This window comes from Ascaphus truei, chromosome 21 (assembly GCF_040206685.1).
Source record: "Ascaphus truei isolate aAscTru1 chromosome 21, aAscTru1.hap1, whole genome shotgun sequence".
NCBI classification, from domain to species: Eukaryota; Metazoa; Chordata; class Amphibia; order Anura; family Ascaphidae; genus Ascaphus; species Ascaphus truei.
In genome coordinates this window covers 10,836,641-10,861,897 of record NC_134503.1, presented here as the reverse complement: position 1 = coordinate 10,861,897, position 25,257 = coordinate 10,836,641, and the positions used below count along the sequence as shown (strand labels likewise).

General features: G+C 41.5%; 1 protein-coding gene across 6 annotated transcripts; it reads left to right on the top strand.

Moving 5' to 3' along the window:
• The first annotated feature begins 3,117 nt into the window (after positions 1-3,117).
• TRAF1 (TNF receptor associated factor 1) lies at positions 3,118-25,023 on the top strand. 6 transcript variants are annotated; one of them, XR_012789611.1, is made up of 12 exons: positions 3,118-3,313; positions 4,684-5,262; positions 6,776-7,022; positions 9,136-9,220; positions 9,565-9,663; positions 11,383-11,544; positions 15,688-15,759; positions 16,633-16,701; positions 18,242-18,676; positions 19,479-19,765; positions 21,103-21,251; positions 24,517-24,655. XR_012789611.1 is itself a non-coding variant. In XM_075578952.1 (12 exons), the coding sequence occupies exons 2-12, from the start codon at positions 5,241-5,243 to the stop codon at positions 24,733-24,735; spliced, it is 1,737 nt and encodes a 578-aa protein (XP_075435067.1). In that variant the 5' UTR covers positions 3,125-3,313; positions 4,907-5,240; the 3' UTR covers positions 24,736-25,023. The 6 variants fall into 6 exon arrangements, 5 of the variants coding, with proteins under 5 accessions (XP_075435067.1, XP_075435066.1, XP_075435068.1 ...); XM_075578952.1 differs by having other exon boundaries at positions 3,125-3,313; positions 4,907-5,262; positions 19,479-19,656; positions 24,517-25,023; XM_075578951.1 differs by having other exon boundaries at positions 3,125-3,313; positions 19,479-19,656; positions 24,517-25,023.
• The last annotated feature ends 234 nt before the right edge of the window (positions 25,024-25,257 follow it).

The window sequence follows — 25,257 nt, the reverse complement described above, 5'->3', positions numbered from 1 at the left end:
AAGTTATGACACGATCACAAACCACTGGATCTGTTTCGACTGTTCTCGGTATGTTTAGATTATCGGTGGCTAAATGACAAGAGTGGATCCAATTACCAGGTGAAGACTATAACTTTACAGCATCAGTTTGGAAAATAAAATGCAGTGGTATATAGCATCGTTTTGTAAAGTAGAAATGTGGCACTGCCTGTATTGCAGACACTTTGGCAAAGTAGCTAGTATTATGAAGGCCTAGAGATTGGCAACCTTTCTGCAGAAGTTAGCCGGACAGGCAAAACTTTTGTTGCTGTTGCAAAAAATGACACTTTGCTAAAAAATAATAATAATTGGCAATCATATTTAACCCTTTGAACGCCGGAGGTGTCGTAGTGCCTGAGTGACATGGACCCCTTCGGAAAACTGCAGTCGTGTGACCCCCCCGTCAGCCATTTTCTGGGAAGACGAGGAATACTCCGCCTCTGTTGCACTGCTGGGCAGATCGTGTTCTGCGCGCCGTGGGAATGCAGGACGTGAGCAAAGGTGGACAAAACCCAGATACTTTGAGGATGACGTAGTCACTAGATTATGGGGCCCCCAGACGTGGGCAATAAGGTAAATGACGCAACAAAAGGGGCTACAACCGCGCAGAAGACTGGGCCACAGAGGGGGTCACAGCAAACACAAGATCCCAACGGCCCCCAACGCTACAACCCAAACCGTAGTCTAGAATCTCTCATCCTATCCTCTTGAAGCTACTGAACTCTCAATACTACAGAAAGGCTTATCATGTATCCCTACATGCAAAGAAACTGCTTTTGCTACAGAGATTGAACTCTATAAAATGCATCGCAGTTTTAGAGTTAAAGACGTCTACAAGTCTAAACAAACTAACACCACTGACCTCTCGTGTCCATTTAATTTGAAGAGTGACATGGATTGGGTCAATACACATCCATCCATTCCAACATTCCAACGTATTGTAAACAGAGAAATTGGAGATCTCCATAAGCAGCCCTCCCGCACACATTCCAACATCACTAAACCTCAAAAGGCTTCCATTCAAAATCTCCAAGACAACACACGCAGAGGATAGGGGAGGCATAATTGTGGTATTAAATTACGCTGATTATAGCTCTGAGATCCTGACCCAGCTACAGGATATCAAATTCTATAACGTTTTGCCAAGGGATCCCACAATTCAGCTTAAAGGCGAAAATAAACACGATTCACCAATGAACTCACCAATGGGTGGAGCACCCAGAAAGACCAAACATCTACACCTTACCCAAAATACAGAAGAGATTGGAAAATTCCCCTGGCAGACCCATACTCTCTGCTACTGGGTTACTCTGTCAAGCTAGTTCTCAATCTGTTGACTACTTCATACAGCCATGTATTAGAGTTTTTTCCCAGCTATCTGAAAGACACCACTGCGTTTCTCAACAGATTAAAAAATATTGGCCCCGTTCCTCCTGATGCCTGGTTAGTTACCAGGGATGTGTCCAGCCTTTATACATGTGTATTCCGCATGATAAGGGTATGGAAGCAGTCCATGAGCTCCGTACAAATAACCCACATTACAGTGGTCCCCCAGTTAATTACTTTCTACTCTTGATCCATATAATCTTGCATAAGAGTTATTTAAAATTCGAATCTGACTTTTACAGTCAGATCTCTGGTATGGCCATGGGATCCAACATGACACTAGCCTATGCGAAAGCGTATATGTACTGTATATATATGAGAATATCCATATATTACACATTAGACTCTACTTTCACTACATCCTCGGTTACTGTAGGTATATAGATGTCCTTTTCTTCATCTGGACTGGCAACCATGACCTGCTTTCTACCTTTTTTGAGACACTCAACTTAATACCTACACCAATCAGGCTCACGATGACCTGACTAACACGTCAAACATTTCAAGTTGTGCTTGAATGGACTCTGAGACTTCATTATGGACTTCGGATTCTGAGTGACTGTCCTCCCTCTCAGAGCATAAGAAGATAACCCTAGATGAGTACCATCCAATGAGATAATATATCTCTCAATGCGCATATTCTGGCTACACTTGTGATAGTGCTACTTTTACTCTCTATTCTGAAACAGTCTCTGGCACACACCTCTTTTTCCTCTCTCAATACATATATACAGTGTTCGACAGACCTATACATTTGCTCGCCCCGGGCGAGTGGATTTAACCCCCGGGTGAGTAAATATTGGCCCAAGCAGCACACGTTTGGTACTAGGTGGCGAGTAGATTTTTTTGTGTGGCGAGTAGATTTTTTGGTGATTTGTCAACCACTGTATATATATATATATACAGCATATGTCTCTGGCTGTGGTTGTTACAGTTGTTGATATTGCACTATTCTCTTTCTCTCTCTCTCTCTCTCTCTCTTTCTCTCTCCTCTCTCCTCTCTCCTTTGTCCTCTCTCTGTCCTCTCTCTCCCCTCTCTCTCTCTCTCTCTCTCTCTCTCTCTCTCTCTCTCTCTCTCTCTCTCTCTCTCTCTCTCTCTCTCTCTCTCTCTCTCTCTCTCCTCTGTCCTCTCTCTGTCCTCTCTCTGTCCTCTCTCTGTCCTCTCTCTTTCTCTCCCAAAGACATTGCAAAAGAAATACACCAGATGTATGAAAGGACAAAGTCCATTTGGATATATAGGATTCCTTTTCTTTGGCACCCAAAACGTTTTCACCTGATTTCTGGCAGGAAGCTTTCTGCCTTCAGTTGTCAGCTTTTCTAGTATAAAAGATATATACGGCCTTAGACAGTATCCCCAGGGGCAGCCAACTCCAGTCCTCAAGAGCTGTCAACAGGTCAGGTTGGCAGGATATCCCTGCTTCAGCAGAGGTGGCTCAATCAGTCCTGGCTTCAGCAGAGGTGGCCGGATCAGTCCCTGCTTCAGCAAAGCTGGCTCAATCAGACCCTGCTTCAGCACCGGTGGCTCGGACTTTGACTGAGCCACTGATTGAGCCACCTGTGCTGAAGCAGGGATATCCTGAAAGGCTGACCTGTTGGTAGCTCTTGAAGACTGGAGTTGGCCTCCCCTGTCCCAAACAATGCACCAGACTGCCGCATCATACAGACACAGACGTACCCACAACGAGACACACCCTCGGTGCCCCAGAAGCATTTTTGTTTTTGGAGAAGTGTAGTCACGTGATCCACACACAGTGATTATGAAAGTCACTAAAATGAAAGTGCGGACGGCTCTGCTCTTTGTTTAGTGGAGAAAACCTCTGAATTCTTACACACAAGCACAAACCCCGGGAGATCGCAGAGAGATCACAGAGAGATCACAGGGAGATCAGAGAGATCCCAGAGAGATCACGTAAGTAGATATGAAGGGTGGCACTTTATGTATGCATATTGTGTCCTTTTAACTATTGCACATAATTAAGTGTGCAGTGCAGCAGGTGTGCTCTTAATAATGACTTTTTGGGGGGGGGATTGGCAGCAGTATGACAGGGTGGGTGCACTTTGCTAAGAAACTGCACCCTGAGATGCACACTGCACAGATACTGTACTCCAGCTACAGCAGGAAATCCCCCAATGACATAAGGCAGGGGGCTCAACTCCAGTCCTCAAGCCTCCTCCCCCCCCCCCCCCCAACAGGTCAGGTTTTCAGGATATCCTGGCTTCAGCACAGGTGAGCCACCTGTGCTGAAGCAGGGATATTCTGAAAACCTGACATGTTGGGGGGGGGGGGGGGGGGTAACGTAATGTATAGCATAAATAACCCTAATCTTAACTCCTACCTTAACCCATTAACCCCTTACCCTAAAACCCCTGATGCTAACGCTAATCTTTACCCTAAAAACCTTAACCCCTTACCTTAATCCTTTACCCTAACCCCCTTAATCGTACTCCGGACCCTAAAAAGCTTAACCTTAACCCTAACCTCTTACTTAAAAGGCTTAACCCCTTACCCACTAATCATACCCCTAACCTTGGCTCCGGCGGCATGATGTCACGTTGCCATAGCAATGTGACTGACGCCGTGTTGCCATGGCGACGCGTCTAAGAAGCCGCCAGAGCCAAGGTAAGTCTGGTTTACAGAGGCCTTCGCCGCTTCCCCGGCACTTAATCTAAGTGCCTTCGGGTAGCGCGCGAGTCAGTCTTGCGCCCCCCAGTTTGCGCAACGCTGAGTACAGCATACGCCATTGACCGCTGCCCTTTTTTTTGCTTCAAAGAGCGGAGAGTCCGTGGCCATGGTGCTGGCCCGACACTCTGGGACTGAAATGGTTAAAGGAGCAGTTACAAAATGGCCTCCAAATCTTGAGCCAATAGGCAGCTGCAACATCATCGGTTGTGGCTTCCTATTTAATGGCCATTTAAATCCCTTTTTGCCTGGTTTAACGACTGCACAAAAAGGAGGTGTTCTGAACGTTCCCCATTGGTACTCAACTGAACAGAGCATAACAGCATGCAGACGCATGGCCTGGCATGTTAGGGGGGGATTTGGTTAGTGCTGGAGGTTGGACCTTTGGTATGTCCTACTAAAAAATTACTTACGTGGCCACTAATGAGAAAGGGTAGATGACACTGCTTTGTTAATCTGGGGAAGAACGTCTACTGCATGATGAGTTCATAGGAGTTTTATGCATGGTTTGTAACAGAAATGATAGGAAACCTCATGGGTGAAGGAAGCACCTAATATGGGTAGCACTAATGCAATTACAATTATTTCCTTCCTATTAGCAAGAAGAGCATACTCAACGGTGGAATTAACGCACATATCATCACACTCCATCCTGGTTACATAGTTGTATAGCAGATGAGGTTGAAAAAAGACATACAGTATGTCCGTCAAGTTCAACTTATGCTAAATTTAGACGGCAGATACTTTATCCTGTATTTGTAGTTACAGTATTTTGATCATCAGTTTATCCTTTCCGCTAACTGATGCAGGATGTTTTCACAGCACGTGTCAATGTTTGTTTGCCGGACATGACAAGATGGGTCTTGAGTGATTCCCTTCCCCAGTCCCATGACCCAAAATAAAGTCCATTGGCAGCTTGAATGGGGTCGGATGGCCATAATGTTTATTGATAACCAAACAAGATTAATAACCGACTTGGTCATATTGCACCCCCCCATGGGTTATCCAGCCCGCCCACCACCGATACTATCCAAAATCCCCACCAACTGTGCCTGCCAAGCAGGAAATACAGCACCAGCGAAACTGGACGGACATCACCAGGCTGCTCACCCGAACCACAGCTCGGAAAGATTGTCCCCACCACAGTGTCCAAATAATGAGAAGGTCCTCCTCTCCAGGTACAATTTGGCTACTACCACCACCGCCAGGTGCCAAACAAAGTTAAAAAACGCAATAAGAATCACTTTACATAACATTAGAATTCCTCCCAACAACCCAACGCCAAATTAATTTAAAAGCGGTTTCTGGTTACTTTTCAATTTTACACCATTTTGTTTTGTTTTTCAAACATTACTTTTTTTCTTCTTCTACGTTTTCCTCCTAATTTAAAGTATATGTTTTTCTTTTTTTTATTGACATTTCTCTCGTCACCCCCCGACTTACCCCTTACTCCTTCTGCTCCAACACTTTTGTGGCCGGGGGTTAGACCCCCATGTCACCCTCCCTTCCCATGTCCCGGCGTTTCCTTTCTAGCAGTGGTTGTGTGTTAATATTGGGATTTTGTTCATTATTATTATTATCGTTTATTTGTAATCTGCCAACATATGCCATAGCATGGTACATTAGTGGTACCGAGTTATGTATATTACATAAACAGAATGACACAGGGCCCTGATCCTGAGAACTTACAATCTAGAGGATCATGTTAGTGCCAGGTGACTTTAATACATTGCTAGTCCTTCTATGCACATTTAAACTGCAACGAGCTCTGGTGAGAACTTCATTTTAACCTCCCGGACACTTCATATTTTGCTTACATCTCCTGAATCAAGAATCAGATTTGAAAAATAAACACGGCTTTGAAAAAGGACAAGAAGAGATCTCCTAAAATAAATGAAGTAAAGTCAATGTAGGTCACGTGATGTATAATACCGGCACTGCAAAAGAATAGCGAATAAGGGTAATTTACTAGGTCCAAAAAACACACATAGGTGTGATTTTTGGACCTAATAAATGACCCTTATTTACTATTCTTGTGCTGTGCCGGTATTATACATCACGTGATCCAAATGGAGTATTTCTGATTTCCTTTCCCGTGAGTCACGTCTGCCTTCTCTGAGGCTCTTGACCCAGTTGGGGCGGCCATCTTGTTTAACTAAATTAAGTAAAAAGATGCGCACACACAAAATGGCGATCAGCGCAGACTGCTGCTTTAATATTCACCGCAGTCTTCGTTAGAATTTCTGACGTGCAGACAATTAAGATCAATCTGCAGCCATTTGGTGCAATAAAAATGGCTGTAATACAATCCACTTTCTCTCTGCACGTACAGTATTCCGCGTGTTGGCTTTTAGGAACTAGAATACACGCTTCATGTTTCCTAATCAGCTACAAACATCACTTCCCTTTCTGTGTGCATGTCTGTGTCCTTGTGATAGCTTCCTGCTGAGAAATTACGTCACTGGGAAGTGGATCCTTGGCCCTCGTGACATCATTGGTGTTAATAGGGGAAAACATTTAAACATTTGATAATGTGTTTGGTAATCAGGGGAATTTCAGTGTAATTTCCTCCATTTACCCACTCAAACCTCAGCAAGTCAAATATGCCTCTGAGGCAGGAACAGCAAAGGGGCTGATGGTTTCAGGTGCAGTCATTCTTTTGAGCTGTTCTCTTCCTTGTGACTTAGAAAGATTTGCTGTTCAGAACACTCCAGAAGTGGACATTACAGGCAATGGCTAAGCAGAACACGAAGCTCAAGGATGGTCCTTGTTCAACTCCAGATGAAAATGAATTTGTGTTTGGTTATCCCACAAACATCTGTGATGATGTTCCTGGACATAAATACCTTTGCTGCAATTGTAACAATGTCCTGAAGAAAGCCCTGCAAACTTTATGTGGGCATAGGTACTGCTCACTTTGCCTGTCCTGGATAGTAAGGTCAGTAATATATCACCTACTGTATTGTAAATCCATGCATAGCCACACATGGTTTTAAATAAATAATTTCTGTTGTATTAGATGATTCTTGCTATATATATTGTTTTTATTATTATTCAACTCAATGCCATGTTAATGAGTTTTCAGATACTGAGCATCCTTTGATATGTGTAGCAGGTATTAACACACTTCCCCAGCAGTGCAAGATATTTGTAACACTTTCCTGTTTATGACCATTTGTTGCCAATATTCCCAGCAGTTTGAGCTGCAAACTGTAACAATAGATAATGTTACCATAGCAATATAAGAATACATTGTAGCTGCTGCGTTACACTGACTGAAGGAGTAACTGAAAGGCAGCCATTTAGTAGCATGAGAAGCATGATTGTTGCTGATCATAGAGAATGAATTGATTGGCAGCTTAGGTAATTAGTTTTCAAGAACGCTAATTAAAGGCTGCATATATTAAAACAAAAAAAGATTTGTTTTTTAAAGTGTCACACTGACTGCTTCTTTAATAGGCTTGTATTAGGAATAATATATTTCCCAAATAATAATCCTTTGCAGACAAAGACTTTAAAACAAGTGATCACTGCTCTAAAGTTGGAATGGGATTGAGAACCTACTTATTCCCTGAAGGGGTAGTGGAGTCATGGAACAGACTCTGGACCTTAATAAACAATCAGGACAATCAGAAGATGACCGTAGGATGTTAAGAAATAGAAGAAAGGCTAAAGACAAAGGGGGAGGGGTAGAGGAAATAGAGACAGGTGTACATTTGGGGGATCAATTGGTCCCCAGATATTGTTTCGCGAATCTGTGTCTTTGTATGTACCACATTGTTACAGAATTCCGTTATGAGAAAATAAATATATTAAGATCATTTAGTTGGTGTTTAGGCACACAGATAATAACTATTAACATACGTGTTTTCCTGTTACTGTATATCCTGATATTGTAAGCAAATCTTACATGGGATACAATGTTTCCTTGTGCTTATATCAGCCTCAAGTTAGTGTCCAGTCTGTACCCCCCTGATTCAGTGCTACTGATCACCTTTACAGTATATGGAAGTGCATATAGGGGTGTTTGGGGAGAAGTACATGCGAGCCACTTTGTTGTACATTATATGGTTAATCATTTGCTATATGTGGTGCTGCTGTGGCTGCATCTACCTGTAGATATAATTCACAATCTAGTCCAATTTTGTTTCTGCTAATGTTAGCCTGTTTGTAATGTATCCTAACGCATGCTTACCAGTGACTGAGATGCATGTGTATTATTGAGCCTATATATACCAAGCTTGTGTCCGTCTGTGCATTTTAAATAGTGTATGGATACAACACAGTGTCATTTCCATCTAAGAGTAGTGTAAATAAAATGACCTCTATGGAAGTTACATGTAATTACAAAACCATGCATTTAAACATTTCTATCAACGTGCATACTATGTGTAGTTGGCTTGTATGGAAATATGGTTTTACAATCAGAATGGAGCCTATAGAACTGGCCAAAGTTTGAGCCAATGTTTGCAGCTGCTATTTGTGAATAGAATGATGGAAGGGCATTGAGTTGCTAGCAGAGATGGGCGAATTTGGATCCGTCGCGGATCGACCGGTTCCTTTGGTCCGTGGATTTCAGCGGATCAATGTCAGAAAGGGTGATTTGCGTTTTGCGGAATTTTTTATTATTACCAATACACTCCCCGGATCCCGCAACCCGTGGCCGGACTTGTACAATCCGCGGATTCAGCCATCCGTTGGCGGATTCTTAAGACTGCGCGGATTGGATTGTACAAATCCGTCCACGGGTTGTACCCAAAGGCGGATTTTGATGAGTCGGCGCGGATTGAAACTGCCCCAAATCCGTGTGCAGATTTCACACCGCGAAACGGATTTGGTTGGATTCGCCCGTCTCTAGCGGCAAGCGTGGTGAAAAGGAAGGTTTTTCCCTTTTCTTGTTCTTTTCAATAAAAAAAAAAAGGGGTTTACTTAAAAATGAGAATGCTCCCTAACGAAGTCTGACACCCGTATATTGCTGGAAGGGTCAGCAATGCATTAGGGAAAAAAACAGACAAAATGGCTTATTATTGAACATCTACTTTCCTAAACAGAAACAACAAAAGACCCATTTGTCCGAAGTGTAAAGAAGACGAGCCTGCATCTCTAAATGAAGACTGCTTTTTAACGGAAGAAAGGGTATGTCACTATAGAGCATGTAGTTCAGTGTTATTATCCCCATCTATGCAGATTTTCAGATATTCCAGTCACCCCTTGTCTCCCTACAAACTGTAGCTCCCCTCTGTAATGCTAGAAGGGTGTTTCTTTATCAAGAACTATATAAAACTTCATAGTCTAACATTTCCAAGTGGGTTTTGAAGGGACTTTTCTCTGAGAACTAACTGAAACTTGCGGGGGAGGTATCTTCATCTTGTTCTGCTCCGATGAGCGCAGATTAAAGAGTCCCTTTGCGTCCCCATGTCCTTAATAGTATGGCTTCTGAACAGGCCCTTGTCATATAATTGGTTGCTGGTTTTGAATAGGCCTTCAGCGACGCTGCGATCAATAAGGAAATCTCTGAGCTAAAAGTGCATTGTGTCACTTCGGGATGCAGCTGGAGTGGGGTTTTGAAAGACTATGAAGTAAGTTTAATCCCTTCACTTCCACCATTTAAAAGTCTTCATTGTGCTATATATTTACTGTATATGTTGGTTATTTTTTTTATTACAGGTTATTGAACGCTGTTCTAAGCAGTGCAGCCTTACAGACTACTGATTTAGCTGTGCATATAAGATTCAGTTTTTTTAACCAGATAAATAGATGCAGTCACCAAAATACCCTACTGCAGGGCTGGCCAACTCCAGACCTCAAGGGCCACCAACAGGTCGGGTTTTAAGGATATCCCTGCTTCAGCACGATTGGCTCAGTCAATGGTTGAGTCACCTGTGCTGACGCAGGGATATCCTTAAAACCTGACCTGTTGGTGGCCATTGAGGACTGGCGTTGGCCACCCCTGCACAATTACAAGAAAATCCACCTGCCACTATCATGACATACAGTAGCGGTTCACCTGAGTATTTGCTATTACTAGTAGGGTAATAGTAAGTGGCACTGCCGCTATAACAAAAGAGAATCACAATGCTAGAATGTAAAGTGCAGGATGGGGAATCCCCAGAAAATGAGGCAGTTTTCTCCCTGAGAATTTCCAGTGACACAAAAGGTGAGAGAACACTTCTTACTTGGTAAGATTCCAGTGGTACTTTCAAGGGGAAGTACAGCCCGTTCCCCTTAGTCTGTTGTGTAAATATAGTAGCTATCTTACATTCTGCTGACAAACCTGTACTGTAGTATTTATAGTTTGATACTTGCTTCTCTTCTCTGATTGAGTAACAACGGAGGGAGAGGAAGTAGATGGTATGATACCTGTTATTGGACCAACAGGTAGTTGAAATTGTATAAGCTTTTGAACCTCTCAGGGTCCTTTAACCCTCTCGCTCCTTTGTTACTACATGGAAGAAAGGACCAACACAGCTCCCCACCCTTCTTTGTTCTCTGATTAAGTAATACCAATTTACTTGTAAGTATGTAAGGGTTATATAAAAGCCAATATAGCCCTACTCTGGACCAAAGTACACAGACTGGTTCAAAATATACTGGGTTTCATATGCAGACTAGAGCTTTGGTCATGCCTATTGAACATGCCCTCCAAGGAGGTTGACAACACATAAATAAATTAATCTGAAACAGTGACGCGACTAGACGCACCATAGCCCTGCACTGGAAGAAACCAGACCCCCCCCCCCTCTATAGGAGAGAATAACCAGTTTTTTGGGAGTCTCCTGTTTCAAATTCCAGAGGAGGTGGCCACCGTGGCTTATATACCACAGTATCCGAGGCTCCGCTGCCCAAACACTGGATAATTCCTTGGTTTTGCATTAAATCCCTATGGAGCAACAGTGCCCAGATCGCACCACCTCTCTCCCACAAAGGGCAGCTGACGGTCGCTGCCACAGATACCTTGAATCAAAACCCGTCAGCAGTTCTAGAGCCCTTACAACCCCCTGGAGGGGTGTGTACCAGATGCCGACTCACCTGTATTCACCTGAACTGTGAATATTCACCTATGTATCTTTGTCATTTCAAACCAATGTACTAATATACAACTGTACCACTGATCTGCGTTGGGACCCCCCTTCCGTCTTTTATTTTCTCCCTCCCACACGCCCCCCTTTTTTTGTGTGTGAACCCATTGTTGTAAGATTACAAAATCAGTGCAAAACCAATAAAAAATTTTTTTCAATTAAATCATCACAACCTCATTCCTATGAGTAGGATAATTGCTATTGTCCATTTGTTCCCAGGATCATGAAAGTTTTTGTGACTATGCCCTGATTCCCTGCCACACCGGCTGCGGGCGCATGGTCCTGAGAAGACAACTTGCAGACCACTTGGAAAGGGAATGCTCCAATAACATGACCACCTGCCAAAAGTGCACACAGAGGATTTCCAGTAATGAGTATCCAGTAAGAACGTAAATATACTTTGTCTTTACTTAATAGGCACACGTGGGTAATATACGCCATAAGTCAAAATGTAAATAAATATACTCATATTCAATACGGGCTCATGTAATTCAGTGTTTCCCAATCTGCTCCCCACCCCCCAAAAAGCAGCCCAGTATGATGACAATGGGGGTTTATTTACATGACAAACCTAGACGCTGCGATACACAGCAAGTGGCAGAAAAAGGGAGGACATTGGGTGAAAAAATAGACAGAAAGAGAGGAGGCTACCGACCAAATCTTGGACATCTATTTTTATGTACCAAATACAGAATGGGGGGCCCATTCAAACATATATTCTTTGGGGTTCCCAGTTTAAGTAGTTTGGGAACTCTGAATATTGTTCATAGATAGTTTGAGTCTTTTCCCCCACACACCTGTCCCTACTTTAATTTTCACATTCCAGGGATGTGAACCGCTAGAAAGAGCCGTATATAACACACACACAAGAAAGGATTTCTTATTTTATAAAAGGTATAAAGGCAAGTAAGTGGAAGTCAGTACTGCCTTTTACAAAATGGCCACAATTTACATTTGAGGGCGTCCTTAAAGCTGCAGTTCAGGCAATATCCGGCATGTGTTTTTTTTTTTAATAAATCAGTTCTGTAGTAAGAAAAAATACTTTTAGCATTTTCTGTTTTAAAAAAAACAACTTTGAAAGACCAATTTTCTTGTATTCTATTTTAACAAGCATGCTTGTTCCTATAGCAACGATTTACATTCCCCATATTTAAAGATGTCGCCAAACTTTGCCGATCAATAGACGGAGAACGAATTGACCGGCAGCTATGCAGTTCTTTAGGTAATTAGAGATTGCCCACATGAAACTATTGAAGTAAAAAAAAAAATGTAAAAAAAAATAAAAAAATGACTGAACTGCAGCTTTAATCATAGGAAATCCTCATGGGAGCATCTGTGAATAAAGAAAAAAGCAAAACTAGGATGTAGCTGTACTGTTGATTTTAAATTGTGTTGTAAAAGTGAAACAACGTGTCTGTAATCTGGAGTGTTGCAGGAATGTAACAACTGTTGGGTTGTCTAGTTGCAGCTGTGGGTCCGGGAGGTGGTGGTAGAGCAGCAGTGTTCAACCTTTTTCAATTCTCTCTAATAGCACGTCTGAGATCAGAGGCATTGTAATGAACCCCGACCCTCTCTAATAGCGCGTCTGAGATCAGATGCATTGTAAAGAATCTCAACCCTCTCTAATAGCGGGTCTGAGATCAGATGCATTGTAAGGAACCCCAACCCTCTCTAATAGCGCGTCTGAGATCAGATGCATTGTAAGGAACCCCAACCCTCTCTAACAGCGCGTCTGAGATCAGATGCATTGTAAGGAACCCCGACCCTTTCTAATAGTGCTTGTAAGATCAGATACATTGTAAGGAACCCTGACCCTCTGCAACAGTGTGTCTGAGATCAGATGCATTGTAAATTATTCTGTATTTGGTACAATTTTAAATGGGGAATATTTTGGGATCACTGCAGGAATGACCACATGAAAGACATAGCTGGGTCTTCCCTTGGAAATATACAGCCCCTTTAACTTTGAGTTAGCTTTTAACTTTGCACTCCTGATTCCAATGGGTTCCAGGTCTTAGAGAACGTAACAGGTTAATATGTGGTAGACTTATAAAAACAAATATTGTGTTTTATTTAGACACTGAATGAAATTGAATACCCATTGTGTTTTGCTGAGGACAATTTAGTACATACAGACAGTTCACTAAATGTCTGAAGCAATGGCAATTAAATCACCCCACTATATTAATGTAGAGGGGAGAATTAGCTTCTCGGAAAAATACAAAAGGGTAAGGGATTTTCTTTAAAATAACCTTACAATAAAATGAGTCACAGTACTTTTTCTTGCAGAATTTCCAGGGGAAATAAACTTCAGTAAGCTCTTAACAGCACAAATATATCTGGCATGCATCTATGTGTCAGTTCTGTTTGTGCAGATCTCTTTTACCACTGGACTTCCTGTTACAAGTAGCAAGATTGAAACAACATATATTACGTTGTTATAACTGATCACTCATTTCAGTTTAGGTCCCGTCCACATATCAGTCATCACAGTGAACTATATATTGGGGAGTTTGCACCCTTGATGGCAATCACCAACGTAACATATCTCAATTATACACTTGTATGCAGTTTATTTCTTAATAATAACTTTATTTCATATAGCGCTTTTCTCCCAATGGGACTCAAAGCGCTTCACAATTACAGTATAGTGCACGGTACACAGCACATAGGATTTTACAGACAGTCCCTGCCCTGTGGAGCTTACAATCTATTTTTTGGTGCCCGAGGCACAGGGAGATAAAGTGACTTGCCCAAGGTCACAAGGAGCCGACACCAGGAATAGAACCAGATTCCCCCGATTCACACTCGGTCATTGCTTACAGAGTCAGTGTCTTTGTTTTTAGTCATTCCGTACTGTAAACTATTATAGATATTTAAGATATTCCTTGTCTGATTAAAAGAACAATATGGGGTAGTCAATTTACTTGCCTGCTGTCAGGTTAGCAGCCATTATTGTGGCTGAACTTAATTAGGAATATCTACATGCTCTGTGCAGTTTTTAGGGCTAAAATATTACTATTTCAGTCAACTGTCGTGGCTTTAAATCTGTGCTTATAATAAAGATGAATGTGATGGCAAGTTCCCGTATACATTTCCCCCACTGGAATATTTCTAATGCTGTGCTTATGTAATTACCCAACGAGAACTCGGTCTTGTCAAGCTTAGACTCTAGGTGGCTTCAGTGCTTCTATACTTACAGCAGGCATGCTGGCGAGGCCTGCCAGTTATGCCACTCTCCAGCATTCCATATTGACAAGTGTTGCCTTAGGGAGCATTGACGAACCTGGCAGAAGTTCAATACCAGAAATAGTCACGGAGAGGAAGTATGTGAAACAATATCATAGTCTGCATACCTCTGCTTGGTACGCAAAACCCAAGCACATTAGACAACAGAATGTCATTTTACTCACTACTTCCTCATCCATAAAAAAAAAATACTATTTCCTTGACTTTCTTTCCTTTGTAAAGCTGTTGGCTGTTGGCTGTTGTGTTCTGCAGCACTTTAAAAATTAAGCTTAGAAAAGGTCAAATATTGAATTGAAATCAATGTAAGCGTTTGTTGTAAATATTAGAAAAACACAAATATCGAATTCAAAGTTGTGGTAGCTGTGCGGATCCTGGAGTTGTGTTGGGTTGTGATGTTTTTTTATTAATGGAAATACATGAGAGATTTGCATAGATGAACTAAAAGCATACACAGCATTCAAAATGTCCAGGTCTCTTCTTCATGTTAATATGAAGTACACAGGTACAGGTTACAAATAGCCCAAGACGGGGGTAACATTAAGGGTGAGCATTTTCATATGTTGTTTTTGGCTAAAAACGGGTTTTGGTGGTAGATGATGTTGCAAAGGCTCTCTGGGTAAAAAAAAAAAAAAAGCATGACATAAAAAGACTGGTGGCTGTATAACAAGCAAACTATAATATTGTATACTCCATCAGCTACCTAATATTTTATCCTGTGAGTGCAACGCATTTGACTCACGTTTCTAAGGCAGACAAGGCTCTGTCCTGGATATACATTATGGAAGTCTGTATCTCCGGAAGCAGTGGGCCCCCCCGAGCTGAAATTATTGGGGTTCATCTCCGGAGACCCCCTACTTCAAACCTATGTTAAAAATAAAGAAAATTCATCATGCTTGGATTGTCTCTTTAAACAGCCCCAGTCAGGGTAAAAACTAAACAAAAAACTTATATTTGAAGCAGCCACAAGCTGATTTTTTTTTGGCAAAAAAAACACTTTTGGATATATGTATATCTTCATTTATATAGCGCTATCCATGCGCATAGCGCTTGACAGCAGTAATACACATGACATAATAATATAACACATAATGGGAATAAGCACCTCAGACATATAAGTAACATTAGGAAAAGGCATTCCTGTCCTCAAGAGCTTGCCATCTAAATTCTCAATGCATTGATATATTCACTAAGCCTGTTTGCTTCTTTCCTTTATTACTAGGGAATAAGGGGCAGGCATTTAATTTTTTTTTTTTATCCTTTTTAATTTGATTCCAGAAACACAAATGTGACAGAAATTCTTTGGAAGACCAAAGCCGTAGAAAATCGGAACATTTGGTAAAAGGAAAGGTAAGCAAATAATTGAGAAATAGATTTGGCAATATTTAAACTTCCCAACGGATTCCTTTACATGTTTACTGAGGTGAATAAACAATACCTATAAAACACCTTTCTCTGATCTTATTTTGCTTTGTTAAATCATTGTCTTAATTTAAATCAATTAAGAAAAAATGTGTTGGTGATAAAACTGTAGGACAAACCCTTCCATGAATGTTGGAGCTAGACAGTTGGATGGAAGGAGTATTCTAGGTATGAATGAGGCAAAGAGATACAATGAAAAATTAATCTGAATAGGAAAAACTGTCTTAAATGTTTGCAAGATGCAATGAACTCTAATTATAATCACTCTAATCTTTTACACCCAAAATAGGTTGTGGATTCAGTAATAAATCCATAATATTGGACGAGGGAACCGTTTATTGCACTAATTTCTCTAATGTTTCTAATTTCTTCGAGTCGTGAGTTTTGGGATATGAGTTATGGGATAGAATATGTGGGTTTGGGTATACGGGATACGGTCTGAAGTCGTTCTTCCCAATAGCATCTTGATGATCTCTTCTTAGCTACTTAGTCCTTGAAATGAAGAGTTTTGCAGAGTTCCAATTTCTAAGTAACCTGGCAGGGTCTGCAGGTAAAATATTAGTCTTTAAATTCCTAAAGTGTGTTACACGGCTACTTGAAAGACTTATCATAGACTTTGTACTTATCGTAGACTTTGTTTCAGTATTTCCAGGGATATTTAGCAACATTTCTTATAAAATAAATATTGAATACATTGCTCAATTACTATGCAAACAACGTTCACTGTGAAACCAAGGCATCCAGTTTAAAGAACAGGTATTTAACTTTAATATGCCCATGATAATCCCATGTAATTTACAGAATCACGCCGCTGTTGTAGCCACATGGAAGGACAGGTGTCGCTTTTCACAGATCGGCTGCTCTTATCGAGTGAGTAAAACGTACACAAACACACACTTGTAAATGAAATGCCAAGGACTGTGGTTGTAGTGCTTAGTAGAATATATATATAAAATTTAAAAAATATTACCAAGATCAAGGGGGTTACACATTAACATTTCCTTTGTTCAAAACCAGCACAACTCTGGTGTGTAAAATTTCACTAGATATATCAAGCTTACAAATCCCATGGAAAGTATCTTTTATGCCCCAGAATTGTATCAGTTTTGGCTTTGATACATTCATCCTCAAAGCTTTGATACACACCCAGAATCTGGAGTCAAAGAGGAGAAAAAAAAATATTTACTAAACATCAAAAATCGATTGGGTATGAAAGACTACCAAAACACTGCCTTTAAAAGGTGGATTTAGAAAGTATTGGTTTTCGCCAATTCCCGATTCACCCGTTTGTAATCATAGTAGTTCCTAGTTTCAGAACCCATGGTGGCTCTGGAGAAGTGTAGATTCATTGTAGGTTATAATACATATTAGGGGACACACATGATAGTTCTTCATAGGTGGAATTCTAGTGTACAGAGCTTTCAACCCCTCACTGCTCTCTCACTGCTCTCTCACTGCTCTCTCACTGCTCTCTTACTGCTCTCTCCTTCAGGTGTACTGCAATCCAAGATGGCTATGTCTAAACTTATGTCAAAACAATGCTGTTAACTAAAATCAGAATGGCCAATATCGCTCTGTGATAAATGCCATTGATGGGTTGATGACCCTGAATTAATCTTTATATAATGAAATCAAGATTGTCCTAATATTAGCCCAGGTTATAAACTTAGAAAAGCAGGGGCTGATTCCAAATGTATATTTTGGAAAGTACATGTTAATTCATATTGTGACATTTTGTTATCCCAAATGTTAAATATCAGTGCTTTCTGAGGCCTTCGTCTGAGAGAAAGCATGCATCATTGATTCATTTATAATGGTGATAAGATAAAGGACAAATGACATGGTATGTACAGGGAAAAGCAAAAATCTGACATGGCTAATGAAGCTCCCCAAAATACCAAATGTTGGATCGCTTTTACCCTTTATACATCATTTTAAATGCTTTGTTAGTCTTGGGTATCAAACAATTATTTCACTATTCTAGCAGTCTTAACACTATCCAAAGTATTCTTTCTTATCCGTTCTCTTGGTAATATTTGTCTTGGCTCGGTTGGTTTCTGTATCTCCAGCAATGAGAAGACAAATTCAGTAGGTCAACTGACACCCTCCACCTAAGTGACACCATGACATAGGGCAGGGGTCTCCAAACTCAGTCCTCAAGAGCCGCCAATAGACCGGCTTTTATGGATATCCCTGTTTCAGCACAGGTGGCTCAATCAGTGACTCAGTCTTTGACTTTGATTGAGCCACCTGTGTTGAAACATGGATATCCTTAAAAGCTGGCCTGTTGGCGTCTCTTGAGGACTGAGTTTGGAGACCCCTGGCGTAGGGAGCATAGTCATCTTCTGTTCCCCGCATGTTCAGTAAACCTATTTGCAAGTCAGTGCTGACAGTCATCTGTTTACTACAGGGAAGCCAAGAAAAGACCAAGGAACATGAAAAGTCTTCAACTGGGGCTCATTTGGGACTGGTGCTTCAGTGTATCCAGCAAATCAAGAACGGTTCATCCAGTGCTAAAGTGACTGAAAATGGCCTCCATGAAACACTGACAAGCACCAAAGAAAAAACTTTCCACACGTCCTTTTCAGCTCTGCAGATCAGGGAAGCCAATGGGGAGAATGGTGAAGTTGACTTGGATTGTCACCGTGCAGCCTTTCACCCACTAAAAGAGTCCACGCCGCATGAATGTGACACCAGAGTATCTGAGCTGGAAGCCAGGGTCCAAGTGTTTGAAAATATCATCGCGGTGCTGAACAGAGAGATTGATCATTCGAATGTCCAGTTAACAGCTATCCAGGACCAAAGGATCGGAGAACAGAGAAGGATGAAAACATTGGAAAAGAAGGTAATGGAGAGAGGTCCTAACTGTGGCATAAATCTTTGTAGGGGGCGATGGGCCTTACATCTTCTGAAAAGGAGTTAATGAAATCTGCTATTTCATTTAACAGAATATGCTTTCGTCCGACTCGGTTTAAGGGTTTTGTTTAGTAGATGCTGCATTTACTTTGCAAGAAGAAAGAATGAAAGGATCCTTCATTTTTAGCACAGCCCTAATTAGTTTCTTACCTATCAAGCCGCTCACCTGTTCCATAGGAAATTGCATCGCACGGGAGACCTGTCTAATGGTTGCCCAACTTCTGATATGTTTTTTAGCCATAGCTTAATTACAATGAATCATTCTACTGCTAGATATGAGTCTTAAAAAAGATGTATGCTTTTTTTTTTTACTGGATTTGTAAAAAATGTTACACTTGGCTGGAAAGGCCACTACACTGAACTATCGTCATTGTTCCCTGACATATTGCTGGTCATATTCCAGTTTTGAGACTTGTTTGAAAAAAAAAATTATATTAAACAATCTTCAGTGTAAAACTATCACATTTTGTGATTTATTCAGACACACGTGGAATATTGTAGGGTTGGTCCCAGAATCACACATTCAAACACAGCATAAAGCATGAAGCAATAACCCAATGTGAGATATAATGATCACCATAAATGTCCTCATTCGTGTACTTTCATTGCAGTAATACTGTACATTGAAATAATAATACTTGTGCCAGTTTAATGTAGACTCGAAAGTGGATGGTACTTTATTACACTTGCACCTAACAAATAGTATTATTGCAATTCTTTATCTCGCTCAGATTGCTGATTTGCAGTGCTCCCTGGCCATGAAAGATATGGCTCTAAATGGACAGCACGCGCGCCTTTTGTCCTTTGAGCAAACATCGTATGATGGGATATTTTTATGGAAAATCGCTGAGATAACCCAGAAATGCCATGAGGCCATCACTGGACGATCGGTCACTCTGTATTCTCCAGGTATAATAGAGCTGGATGTCATCTTGTTGGGAGATGTTCTATTTGATGTAAGGAAAGGAGAAAGATTTAGGTGCAGTCACTGGATTTATGTAACTGCCTCAGGTTGCAGGTAAAGCATCCTGATATTTTCCTTTCAGTTTCCTTGTTCTTGCGTTCACATGTGCAACAGAATAGATGCTCTTGTATCTTTGTCCGTGTGAATGGATGTGGCTGCATCGTTAGCTACGGCTGTGGTCCAACTTCTCCACATATTGAGCAGGGACCTACATTTGCAGCTTTAGAATTTAAATCAAATAATCTTTAAAAAAATTATGTTAAATGAGTCTTAAGTGTCAATTAAGAAATGTAGGATTAGGGACACTTCCCCCCCAATGTTGGGATGGTAATTAAAATCCATAATGGTTCTCAAAACTACCTTTCTCCAGCATGTAATCCCATAATTATAGTGAGTCACGACTGGATAAAACATCATTGCCAATTCACTTCAGGGAGAGATTGCAGAGGAAGAGTGGAATAGGTGGGTAAAATAGGATGGTGTTTAATCCATGTATAATCTGTGCATAATAACCACAAAAGATACCCCCCCCCCCTCCCCCATTCAGTGTCAGAAAAGCCAGCAATGCATTGTAAACCCACCACTGATCCTGGCCTGCTCACAAGTATTACAACACTGAATATCTACCCTATTACTCTAACTTACTTTAGTATTATGCCTCTCAAATATACCCCTTTCCTCTGCCGAGGTTCCCTGTCCTGTCTAACCCTTTGCTGCTACAGAGAGAAGAAAAAAACCATCAGGGCTTTATACAATAAGTTTGGTTAAAATATGTTGTTGGGGTAATTATGAGATATTTCTAATTTATAAGATAGATTTATATATATATGACATGTGAATGTAAAGTGATATTTTTATTTGATATATATAACTGGAGTTGAGAACCCCTGAGATATATATATATATATATATATATATATATATATATATATATCTCAGGGGTTCTCAACTCCAGTTATATATATCAAATAAAAATATCACTTTACATTCACATGTCATAAATATATAAATGTATATATATATATATATCAGGGGTTCTCAACTCCAGTCCTCAAGATGCACGATCACATCAGGTTCTCAGGATATCCCTGCTTCAGCACACGTGGCTCAATCAGTCTCAGCTTCTGCACGGGTGTCTCAATCAGTCCGAGCTTCAGCACCGGTAGCTCAGTCTTCAACTGAGCCACTGATTGAGCCACTGGTGCTGAAGCTGGGATATCGTGAGAATTCTGACCTGCTGGGGGGGGAGCTTGAGAACAGGAGTTGAGACCCCCTATATTAAGGCATTGATACACTAGCATGTCCCTATGCCTCTGCAGTCCATAAACCAGTAACATTTCTGACCCAGTGATCAGACACTGACCGTACCATCTAAATGCTCTGGCTTCCAGCTTTCTACACTGCGAGATATGGGTATAAAGTGTGCCTGAGAGTTTATTTGAATGGAGACGGAGCTGGCAAGGGCACCCATGTCTCCCTCTTCTTCACGGTCATGAAAGGAGAATACGATGCTCTGCTCCCGTGGCCTTTTAAACACAAGGTAAACATGACACACCGTTTCTCCTTTGTCTGATGAGTAGTTAATCGTTGACTCTGTTTAAATATTACGTGAAATGGGATATTAAAGAATAGCTGACTTTCAAGCCGGGGGGAAGAACATTATTTGCCATGGAGCCAACGTGAGACTAAACTACCGCTGGTTGGTAATCTCACTGCTTTTATGCATCAGCGATTATTAGTAACATTTTACTCTTTTGCACAGCGTCAATATATTGTAGAGCAGGAGGTGGGCCAACTCCAGTCCTCAAGGGCCACCAACAGGTTGGGTTTTAAGGATATCTCTGCTTCAGCGCAGGTGGCTCAAATAACGGCTGAGCCACCTGTGCTGAAGCAGGGAAAGCCTTAAAACCTGACCTGTTGGTGGCCCTTGAGGACTGGAGTTGGGGAGAGGGTTGGGGTTCCTTATAATGCATCTGATCTCAGACGCGCTATTAGAGAGGGTTGGGGTTCCTTATAATGCATCTGATCTCAGACTCGCTATTAGAGAGGGTTGGGACTCCTTACAATGCATCTGATCTCAGACTCGCTATTAGAGAGGGTTGGGGTTCCTTACAATACATCTGATCTCAGACGCGCTATTAGAGAGGGTTGGGGTTCCTTATAATGCATCGGATCTCAGACGCGCTATTAGAGAGGACTGGGGTCGCGTTGCCGTAGCCTGCACTATAAGCGCAACTTTAGATACAGGGAGGATAAAGATGGGAAATTGCTGAATTGATCCTTGAGAAAACCAAATCCTTTTGTAAGGGATAATATTTGTAAAGTGTAATCCAGCAACAGATGTTTCTTAAAAAAACAAATGGAATCCAAATACTTTTCTTATATATTTTAAATGCGGCTGTTTAAAAATATATATTTATTCCTTTGCTGAAACCATATAACATGACATTGACATGGTTATATAATTACTTGTAAGGATCATATGGTATGCATTTAATCAATAATTGGAACGACTGCTTTCAAAACGTGATGTAAGCAGCTATTTTGAAACTCCCCAAAAACTTTTCCAGATGAGCAGATCTCCCCAAAGTGCTACAGCTTCTAATCTACAGGACAATTCTCTACTAAAAACAATAGATTGAGATAGATTTTGTTTCTGCATGATATTTCCAGACCTCAGAACTCTGTTTGGCACATACACAGCTCAGAACTGATGTTGCAGCTTGTACATTATCACTATATACTGTATTAACTATGCAGTGCTAAGCCATGTGACACCTTACAGCCCACGCAAGTGAATGACAACATTAGCTTTAGGATTTTACTTAACACGTAGTGTCATAGTTTAACTTAAATAGCTGTCATAACTTTCTCTCTCATCATCGTGATGGACATTTAAATAACTGTAAGCACCGGAGATTTGACATGTATTCATATCAGATTGCAGGCGCATTATAAACTGGGAGGTTTACACGGACCCGGCAAAGATTACTAAGAGAGACACAGCACTTGATTCATCCCTTATCTCCTTTCTAACTGTGTTTATTGATACTCCCCCAAATCACATGATACCATTATTAATACAGGAGAGGACCCCTTATTCTACAATTGCAAGGGGGCGGGGGGTATGTACCAAGGCCATTTCGGAGCAAAGAACGTGTATCACTCCATTTTTGGGGGGAGCGCAGTGACATGAAATGTAAGAACCAGTTTGTTCTCTCTGGTGCAGGTTGTTAGAAGGATAAAAGATGACCCAGGCACACGGACTATGCCAAATGAAGAAATGAATGCAGGTTTCTTAGCTGCATTAAATTCCTAATTTTGCGTAGTCCGTGTGCCTGGGTTATCTTTCCTCCTTGTGAATACCCTTGGGATTTATGGGACAATCCCGGATACCGGAGCACCGGCAGTCGGTTCTGTGTGCGGAAGTGAGATGTTTGCTAGAAGAACCTCTTTGGAATTGCAGGTTGTTAGAAGCCAGTAAGGTTCGCCAACCTGAGCTTTAACCCACATTACAGGGGGAGAAGTGACCCGCAGAGCAGCTCTGTTTGCAGCCTCTCATTATACTCCGTGTCTCATGTCCCTGCCAACTAACCCCTCCTAGTAACCCCCCCCCCCCCAGATCACAGATACATGGGCCCGAACTGAAGCAAAGCGCTTGTTTCAATGACGCCTAGGGGCTCATTCAATATAAGCAGAAGCGTGCGATTGGACGAAAAGCTCCTATTAACTTGAGCTGGGGATTTGGGCCGCTCCGAGGGGTATTGAATTACCCCCATACTGTAATTCACATAAGACACAGAATGAAATTGATGCTATTTCGGTCAGTGTTGCTCCAAAATGTCATTGATGCAAAGCCCCCAAAGTGTAGGCGAGACTAGAGGAGGAGGAAGGAACAGATGAGTGGTTTTCTTAATAATAATAATAATAATAATAATAATAATACAAAACAATAATATATACGTGTGTGTTTATATATATATATGTATATATATGTGTGTGTGAATAATATATATATATATATACACACACACACACACACACTCAATCAATAGCAACCTTTCTCAATTTGACGTGAAAATGTACCTTTGTAGTAATGATTTGTCCCAGTTGCGGGTTGTTATTATGGGGTAGCAGCAATATCTTTATGCCATAGATATTCCACTCTGTATTCGCCATGCACCGCGTCACTTCCTGTTTTCAAAGCCCAGCTGGAAACTTGCCTCTTAAAATAAGCACCTGGTTAAATGACCTCCCCCTGCCCTGCTGACTGCCTGACCCTCCCTTACTGCACTTTTAATAATGCGCTTTGACTCCTGCCCTGCCTGTACGGAATGGGACATCTCGCCGCAGCGATTTAGCTGTCGCTACGGTAAGTGCATTAACCTTTAGTTTTAGGGGTTCACTTTAGGAGTTTTACGGTGAGGGGTTAAGGTTAGGGGTTTTATAGTAAGGGGTCTGATTAGGTGTTATGCGGTTCGATTAGGGGTTTTTGGGTAAGGTTAGGGCTTACCTTTGCGGCAAAACGGCCAGCGGCTGAATGGCAGCAGCGGGATGTCCCAGACCATGCCTGTACGTCTCCCAATATACCACTTCGATTGGAAGCCCGTCGGGGCAGAGCCTCCCCTCTTGCCTTGTTTTGCTGCTCATCCCCACGGTTTGTACTTGTCTCCTGTATTTGTAAGTCTGCAAAGCGCTGGGCACACTATTGGGACTGTATAACATATATGTACACATACACAACACCTAAGATTACTGTGAATGACTGTGCCACTTATCGCTTCTCCCATGTCTGCCCTTTTCAGGTCACTTTTATGCTCCTTGACCAGAGCAATCGGGAACATGTGCTTGATGCTTTCCGCCCAGACCTTGTTTCTGCCTCGTTCCAGCGTCCTATCAGTGACATGAATGTTGCCAGTGGCTGCCCCCTGTTCTGTCCACTCTCCAAACTGCAGTCATCAAAACACACCTATGTCAAAGATGACGCCATTTTCATCAAGTGCATAATAGACACCAACCCCTAGGAATGGTACAGCAATGTTTGGCATTGAGCCGTGTGACTGATGGCGGGCGAACTCGCTCGTTGCTGGCAGTAAAGAGGTTAACGGGTCAGCACAATCTAAGCATCGACCTGCAAAATAGGAGCAAAAATGGAAAACCACTGTTTGTGCTTTGTATGCAATATTTAAACATATATAAATAGTGTATAAATCTATATTTAAAGATTATAGGTCAGTGTTTGAGACTGTAGGTTTTATTGATGATGTTCTTTAGTGTTTTGATCAATGTCATTTAAATCTGCCTCCAATAAACTGAGTAATGTTATTTCCAGCTGTGCCGTGCTTTTGTACCAAACTTTACTTTTATTATCAGGGCCATCAACAGAGATCTTTGGGCCCAGGACAAAGGTAAATAGAGCAGCACCCCCAGAGGGTGGGGGGGGGGGGGGGGGGAGGGAGAGGTACCTGCTCCTTACATTTGAAGGTATGGATCTGGAGAGGTGGTATGGGACCACATGGGCCTACCTGCAGCCTCGGAGGGACCTG